Here is an 8,996-nt window from a genome sequence, read left to right on the forward strand (position 1 = left end):
TTAAATCTCTCTTTTACTGGCCACGCATGACAGTGGAGATTCAGCATTACGTGCGCAACTGCTCTGTCTGTCTACGAAACAAGAACGATCAAGCTGCGAAACCTGGTCTCCTCCAGCCATTACCCGTCCCTAACGGTGTCTGGGAATCCATAAGCATGGATTTCATAGAAGGTCTGTCCCCTTCAGGTGGAAAACATTGCATCTTGGTTGTGGTGGACATGCTCAGCAAAAATGCACACTTCATGGCGCTATCACACCCTTACACAGCCATCGAAGTCGCTCAGCTGTACCTTGACAACATATTCAAGCTCCACGGCATGCCAAAGGATATAGTCAGTGATCGTGATCCAACTTTCCTAAGCGAGGTGTGGAAGGAACTGTTTCAAGTCCAAGGTGTTATCTCAAACGCTCCACTGCGTACCATCCTCAAACGGACGGTCAAACAGAAGCAACCAACAAGACACTGGAGACCTACTTGCGTTGTATGACTGCTGAAGCTCCTCAATCTTGGAGGAAATGGCTCCCACTGGCCGAGTGGTGGTACAACACGACATACCACACTGCCATCAAGTGTACCCCCTATGAGATCGTCTACAGCCAACCACCACCAATCCACCTGCCTTACCTCCCAGGAGAAAGTTCCTCTGCGGTTGTTGACAGAAGCATGCAGAAACGAGAAGAGATCATCAATATGCTAAAGTTCCACTTGCTCCGTGCTCAGAATCGCATGAAGCAATCAGCAAATGCTCACCGCTCACACAGAGAGTTCAAAGTGGGGGATTACGTGTACTTGAAGCTACAGCCTTACCGGCAACACTCCCTCAAGGCAAGAAACATTCCGCATAAGCTCTCACAACGCTTCTACGGTCCATTTCGTGTTCTGGAAAGAATTGGATCAGTAGCTTACAAACTTGAACTACCCCCTGAGGCCGCAATTCATGACACATTCCACGTTAGTCAACTGAAGCTTTGCCCAAACCCACCCGATGAAACCCCTAAGCTTCCGCAGTACTGTCAAGACTTGGGTAACGCGAAGGAACCAGAATGCATATTGGAGAAAAAGATGGTTAAGCATCGCAACAAGGCAGTAACAAAGGTTCTGGTGCAGTGGAAATGTTACGGCCAGGACCAAGCCACTTGGGAGTTCTATCAAGACTTTGTCGCCAAGTTCCCAAACTTTGATCCTTGAGGGCAAGGATGTTCTGAAACAGGGGAGTAGTGTGACAGGATCACAAGCTATCACTTAAACCGGTTTCGGTTTATTTTCAAATTTCAGTCTTTGCAATTTCCTTTAGGACTTTGTCCCAAGCTTTTGTCTTTTGTGGAGTCAGCAAATGAGTCGTATGTGACTGTTTGGGGATTTCCTTTATGTACTGGCTGACTACAGCTTGCAGAGTATCAATCAGAATAATCATTTTCATCTTATCCTTATCTCTCTTACGCATAAGCTTCCAAGCTAGCAATCTATCTTGAGATCTTGTTCTTCAAGGTGATCCTTCTCTTTAGATCACTTTCTAGTCTTGATTATACCTATCTTAAGCTCTAGGTGAGCTCTAGATTGGTTTGGTTACTCTGTATAACCCTGCTGTCTCAGTGGCAGCAACCATTGGAGCTGTGGAGGCCTCCAAAGACTAATTAGGTCTATGTAGGTGGAATTACATGATCCGATCGGTGAATCAACGTATCCGAAACAATGTGAGATCCGCTACTCAGGCGAACAGGTTCTCTTCTTCGTCCACCACCGTTGTCGCCTCCTGTAAGGATGGTGACACGGCCAAGAAAGCTGAGGAGTCTCTCAGGACAGTCATGTACTTGAGCTGTTGGGGTCCTAATTGATGACGATGGATCAAAGATTGGATCCGACAGGTTGTTTCTAATATCTATGTTGCGGAGTTTACAATCGAAAGCCCAAGAACTCTAGATCGGAGGAAACTACGGAATCTCAAATCGACGCTAGGAGTTTTGGCGTTTTGATGGGTTGTTTTCGAATGCACATGATTAAATTGTAGAGGCAAAAATGGTAATTGTACAAAGTGTAGATGAATATAACATTTTATGATCATGCTACATCTCATGAACCTTGTCCACTGTTTTGCTATCAAACTTGACTACATGCTCCTCTTGGAATTAAATATCTGAGTGGTTTCGCATCAAGCCAAGCTTTAAATTTCGGTATTAACATGAGCTATAATGTTTTGGGAAGTTAAAGACATTTGTCACACACGAGCTAAATTACAGTAGCATTAGCATCAATGGGTTTTAATTCTAGGTCATTGATTTTTCACGGCATGAGGAAACAACATCTGATTTATAACACAATGAGTTCGAACCCTATATTTTTGGACAAAAGAAAATACTGAAGGAACAGTTTGTGAGTACATTTTCTTATTGGCGTTTGATTCAATGGTATTTATGAGAATTGCAGCATCTGTTACCGCGAGGACTAATAACTCGTATTCTATACAATGGTGATTCGTTGGCCTATGCTTGTACCGTTGAGCCAAGACGTGAATATTCCTGCTTACCTACTTTGCCAAGTATTAGTCCGTATTCAAACCCAGAGATGGAAATATAGTGATTGACAGAATAGATAAGAAGACCTCTTTTATGAATTATGTACCCTTTTTTGGTTCAAAATGAATTATATACCTAAACTCTATTATACTGTGACATATTTGTTAAAGTGTTGTACCGACGACTGAATTAATGAAAAGTTAATACTAAGAAAATGCTTTTTAATATTCCTTGGTAACATGGTAATTAGAATGGCACGCGGTAATTGTTTAGTATGATGATCATGATGATATCATAAACAACAAAGAAGAAAAAAAATACTGAAAAAGGAAAGAAACCACTTGAGTTGGGCGACACTTATGGTCCAAACTCGAAAACCGGTTGCGGGAACACTGAAATCATGCCAATGCCAACCCATGATACCAAAAACCCACTTCTTCCCCCAATTCTATTTGTCCTTTCTATTAACTACTGTAAAATAAAGAGTAATCGAACATGGTGTTGACAAAAAAAAAATCTGAACACGGCAAAAATATAACGGGAAAATTGGCAATATAGAACAACTAAATTAAGGTATTGTCCCCTTAAAACAAAATCAACTTTTGTCACTTTTGGACATTCACTATCCTTTTTGTATATAAAAATTCATATCAATTTTTTTAGAATGCACAAAAATCTGGAAAAAATGTATATTTGATGTAGATAAGCAACAACATATAAGAAAAATAATTTTGGATTCAAAAAATGTTTGAATAGTAATTTCAAAAATGGGGTAAAGGTGTTAGAAAATCAAATCTACCATCTACGGATGTTTAGAATGTATAATCTAATAAAGACACAGTGATCTACCAGTCGTAGAATGCGCAATACACCGAAAACATTAACAACTACTAGGGAAGAATATAAAATCCTCATTCCCTCTATGCTCTACATAACTGGTAGATTTGATGCGCTACAAAAACTAAATAATCTACTAAGGTAGGAAATTCTTTATTCGAATTGTGTTTTTGTCTACACCGGTGGTATACAATATTCTACCAGACCTTCTAATTTCTAAACATATAGAATGCAAATTCTACCTAATGAAATTACAAAATCCGAAAATCTAGCCAAAAACGGTTAGGAAATATTCTGTAAATCTTTTAAATGTTTTTTATTTCCTTTTTTAATTGTTTTTCCTAAAATCTAGTTTTCTTCTTCAACATACCACGATTTTGAAAATTCAACGTGGAAGTTTTCTTCATTTTTCAGTTTCTCCAAACTTTTGTCATTCTAAAATATAAAGATTAACATATATGCTTCATGTGGTTTGTGGAAATCGTCGATGAACAATGGATGGGGATTTCTTGTTGATGAAGAAAAAAGAGGCAGGTTACTTACTTTGGACACAAGTTCAAGCTTTGAAAACCTAAAGGTTATGGTGTGTGAAGACTTTGGAATTGATGTACACATGGTCAATATAGAGCTGAGTTATTTACCTTCCGATTTGATCAATAGCATCTACTCACCACCTGTTATCATCACCAGTGATCGGAAAGTAAGAAATTTTCTTACATATGTAAAGAACAAAGCTTCAACGCAGTTGTGTGTGAGTACTCAAGCCTCTAACATAGCGGAAGAAGGTACTGAGTCGCCTAACAGAGAGGAAGCGCCTATGGAGTCTGACGATTCAAGTGATATGGAGTCTGACGATGCAGCTGATATGGATTCAGAAGAAGATGTTGAGGTACCTGACAGTGAAGATGACAAAAAGTGTGACAAAGAGAAGATCAATGAAGATGGTGTTCGGTTTTCTTTGGTGGATGTTGTGAAGAAGGGTCAATCTTTTAGTTCCAAAACACTTTTGAAGGCAGCATTCGAAATATGTGCAATGAAACATAATTTAGAGTACGTGGTTGCCAGATCGGATTAAAAAGTGTGGTTCATTCGTTGCTCAGATGATGATTGCACCTGGCATGTTCGTGCAGAGGGATTAACATGCTCATTGTATTTTATCATCAAAAAGTATGTACCTGATCATTCATGTGCTGCATCCACTAGGAAGGGTTCTGTTCGGACAGTTTCAGCAAAAACAATGGGTACTCTGATTATGCATAAGTATGAAACTGCTAAAGAAGGGCCGAGATAGAATGATATAATCCAGTATATGCGTATGGTACATGGAGTTGAGATATCCTATTCTTTGGCGTGGGATGCACGTGAATATGCAATCAACGCAGTGAAAGGTATTCCAGAGAAAGGTTATGAAAAAATTCCCAAATACTTGCATATGATGAAGGAAGCTAATCCAAGGTCACACACGTTTTATGAAAGGGATACAAAAGAGAGATTCAAATTCCTCTTCATCTCTTTTGGTCAGAGTGTTTGCGGTTTCTATGCTGCAATTCGAAAAGTTATTGTGGTGGATGGGAAGTTTTTGAAGAGCAAATACAAAGGAGTATTACTAGTTGCTACTGCATTAGATGGAAACTCAAGTTTATATCCTATTGCCTTTGGAGTTGCCGACTCATAGAATGACCTCGCGTGGAACTGGTTTATGAGACAACTTAATGTGGTCATTGCCGACGACCATATTTTAGCTTTTGTGTCTGATAGGAATTCCTCAATTGCTAAAGCTATTACGAGAGTGTACCCGCAAGCTCATCATGGAATTTGCATTCACCACTTGCTGAACAATGTTGTAACATATTTCAGCGGGAAAAGTGTGGCTGGTTTGGTTGCAAAGGCTTCTAAAGCTTATCGAGCTGCTGATTTTCGTAAGTTGTTCACTGCTATTTTTGCTATTAGTCCCGAAATTGGACAGTATCTCATAGATGCCGATGTAAGGAAGTGGGCTCGTTGTCAGTTTCCGGGTTACATATATGATATTAGGACTACTAACCCTGCGGAGTCGATAAATGCTGCTTTGCATATGCCTAGAGAGTTTCCAGTGATACCTTTGTTGGACAGCATTAGGGAGATGATGACTCGCTGGTTTTTCAAACCTAGAACTTTAAGTTCTAAGCATTCAAAGCCACTGACCATTGCTGTGGAGAAGAAGATTGACAGAAGGATTGAGAAGGGTAAAACGTTTAAGGTCTTTCCAGTTAGCGATCATAGGTTTTTAGTTCAAGGTGACACTTTCGACTGCTCGGTAGACTTGGTCAGACACACGTGTTCTTTTGGGAAATTTGATCTAATGAAAACCCCATGCAGGCACGCCATAAAAGCAGGCTTCAGTGTTGGAATAAGACCACACACACTCACAGATGACATGTACACTACTGCCTCATGGCGCTCGGCTTATGAAGAAAGCATAAATCCTATTAGCGTCCCCGAAGATGCATGGAAAGTTCCATCTCATGTGGAGAAGTAAAAAATTCTTCCTCCAGAGAGTAGACGAGCTGCAGGTAGGAGAAAGAAACGCAGATACGAGACAGCCGAAGATAAGATCCGTTCGTCACAAGGAACTCAAGGCTCTACAGTTTGGAAATGCAGTCGATGTGGGATTGAAGGCCACAACAGGAGAAAATGTGATAGAGCAATATAGAATTCTCAATTCGTTCAATGCAAGTTATGTTTCAGAGACTGTTTCATTTTGTTCTTCTCGTTTTATCCAAGTAATGTTTCAGTTTTTTCAGGATTGTTTAACAATAGAATTTTATGCTTCAGAGAGTATGCATTTTGTTCTTCTCGTTTTTGGAAGTTATGTGAGAGTTTGTCCATGTCAAATGATGCAATTGGAAATCGTTTAGGTCTTAACATTAGAATTCAATAGATGTTTTATTTTCACATTTGTTCGACACATGACGATAAAACTGAAAATCAAATTGGTTCAATCTTTGACAATGTAACTTGAATCAGAGAACCATTACAATGTCAATCACATTTGGTCCAGAGACATAAAATACTGAGAATGGATCCTACACAACCTACATGGAGCGAATTCTTCAGTTTCATAACTTCCTCCTCAACTGTTTTCTGCATAGAACTTCTCAGATCTTCAATTTCCTCGGCAATTCTCGCCTGATGGTCATCCATCCGGTGAATCTCATCAAACAGAGCCTCCTCGACCCACTTAAAAAGATGCTTTTCTTTCTTTCTCTGTTTGAAAACACAAAACAAGTCAATCTCACATCTGTTTATTCTCTGATCATATTGAATAATGATGAATAAGTAATTACAGATTTACCTGTATACCAATCTCGCATCTGAAGAAACGTCTATATGGGTTCTCCTCTATTTTTGAAACATATGTGACAATCCCCTTTCCACACCAGCATCTGGAATGGATCCTTCATTGTGATTCATGTTCGTCATTCTTTGTTGAGAAGGAACGAGAGGTTTTTTTTCGAGAAGTAGGAGAAACAAACGATGAAATATGTAGGGTTTCAGACCATTTGATGGTATTATATAAGATTTTTTTAGGTCAAACGTTTCTTCCACTCGGGTTGGATTTTAGGGTAAACTTGTATGTGTTTTGATTATTAAGATTTGTCTTGATTATTAAGATTTTTTTGTGATTTATAAGGTTTGTGTGGATTCATTGGGTTTACATCGTTTGTCATACTTTAGTAGCATTTAGGGCATAGATAGGGGTTCAAATGGTTTGTCATACTTTAGTGGCATTTAGGGCATATATAAGGTTTCAAATGGTTTGTCTTACTTTAGTGTCAAATAGGGTATAGATAGGGAATATTTAGGGGTTGATAAGGATTGTCTTCGCATACCACTCATTTAGGGAATATTAGGGGTTGATAAAGATTGTCACAACAGTTAAATCGAGCAACTAAATGTTTCAAATAAAGTAAAAAATAAAGAGTAACTACAAGAATCAAATACAAGAGTCAAATAAGAGAGCCAATAACAGCCTACTTCCTTAACAAGTCATAAACGAAAGAACTTCAATCAAGTTCCACTAGAGGATTTGTGATCGTCTTTGGAGGAGTGTATTGTGCCATTCTCAAAATAAGCTCAGGATCATTGGCAGCTTCCCATAGGTCGTAAGCAATCTTTTGGCGCGTTTCTCGAATGTTGTTGTCATTCACGAGGGAGAAGTCCAAGCCTAAAAGATGACATTCAATGTGCTTCAAGGCATATACTCCACAATCACTGCTACTCTTGTTTAGTAAGTAGGGCATTGGGGCGTAACTGAAATTATATTGCTTGACCTTGAGTTGCTGCCGACTCTTTGAAGAGGGAACAGATTTGACAATTCTAGGGATGAGAAAGGCAAATGGCTCCACTTCCTTGTTGTGTTTCAATCCCTCACAGTCAAAGACCTCTATCGACCGAGAAACAAAGTTGACACACATGGAGATCTAGTGTTTACCGACATTTAGAGGCACATACATACGTGTAACGTCAAGATCCCACATCAGTCCTGTTCGTCCGTGTGCTGGAAGTTCACCAATGCCGTACCGGTGAAGCAGTTCTGATACTTTGAATTTCTTCTTGTCCTTCCGAAACTCTTCGAAAGAGGTCTTCATTTGATTACTGAACATGCAGCTCATGAATGCTACTTTACTTGGTTCCCATCGTCGCAAAGTAGTCCTCTCAGTGAATAAGTACATCATAGCATCAATTTCCTGAAATTTTAATAAGAGATTGTAAGTCGTGTACTGAAAATATTAAGGAACAAATTTAGACTCACGTGATTCAAAAGCCACTCTGTAGGTCCCATGACGCGTGCTGCTAACACACTTGTTAACATAGAAGGTCCAATTTTCAGTTCACTGCAATGCCAAATTCAGTTAAAAATGATACTATTCTAACGTTTTGAGAAACAATATAAACTTACTTGGAAGTTGAGGACCACTCAATTATTTTGGCCCATGAATCCTCAGGGACAAACACTAGTGAGTGATCAATGTCATGCACCCGGTCCTCAAGTAATTCCTCATCTTTCAGAGTAGGTGGTTTCCAATCCGAAGGCTTAAATGAAGACAGTGGAATAACCCATTCTGCTGGTTCTTTCGTCCTTGATTTTTTGTGAGGTGATAGACCATGGATTTTTACCCACTTTCATCCATGGTCTATAAGTGATTTAATATATATTTACTACTATATAGAGTCTATTTAGAGTATTTACAGGTTCAGGTACGTTCTGGAGAAATATGGTGATTTTGGAGTCTTTTGAGATGCAGAACTGCACAGACGCGTCAGATATCTAGCTATGGATGGAGACCTTATGACCGTTTGATTAAAAACATATTTTAACACAGGATATATATTTGAGTTAGCTTTCCACTTCCACCGGTTTAGGTCAATCAGCATCCTGTAACAGACGTTATTCCCGTTTTACTAAGGAGTGGTCAGTCTGCCTCGCGAGAGGAAGCTTTCGAGAAGAGGAACGTATGTCGATCGATGCAGACCTCTTGACATTGATCGATATGGATGCCAGAATGCGGGCCAAGCATATTTTATGACCGACTGAAGCCCAGAAGCAACCCCAAATTACCAGAATACCCTTGGACGACCAGAAACCTTATTTATGTTATTTC

General features: G+C 39.4%; 1 protein-coding gene and 1 long non-coding RNA gene across 2 annotated transcripts; one reads left to right on the forward strand and one right to left on the reverse strand.

The window, feature by feature from the left end:
* Nucleotides 1-5,050: 5,050 nt before the first annotated feature.
* LOC125588343 lies at nt 5,051-5,869 on the forward strand. Its single transcript, XM_048759645.1, has one exon. It carries the CDS (start codon nt 5,051-5,053, stop codon nt 5,867-5,869), a length of 819 nt encoding a protein of 272 aa, XP_048615602.1.
* A 740-nt stretch (nt 5,870-6,609) lies between these two features.
* LOC125589229 lies at nt 6,610-8,327 on the reverse strand. Its single transcript, XR_007325408.1, has 3 exons — nt 8,294-8,327; nt 8,147-8,228; nt 6,610-8,081 (listed from the first exon to the last, which is right to left on the reverse strand). It is a non-coding gene; the product is annotated as an uncharacterized LOC125589229 (long non-coding RNA).
* Between the last annotated feature and the right edge of the window lie 669 nt (nt 8,328-8,996).

The sequence above is a fragment of the Brassica napus genome, chromosome C6 (genome assembly GCF_020379485.1).
Source record: "Brassica napus cultivar Da-Ae chromosome C6, Da-Ae, whole genome shotgun sequence".
In the NCBI taxonomy this organism is placed as follows: domain Eukaryota; kingdom Viridiplantae; phylum Streptophyta; class Magnoliopsida; order Brassicales; family Brassicaceae; genus Brassica; species Brassica napus.

Excerpts from the sequence above, each read along its gene's own strand:
- LOC125588343 (XM_048759645.1), top strand. The coding sequence starts at position 5,051 with ATGAGACAACTTAATGTGGTCATTGCCGACGACCATATTTTAGCTTTT.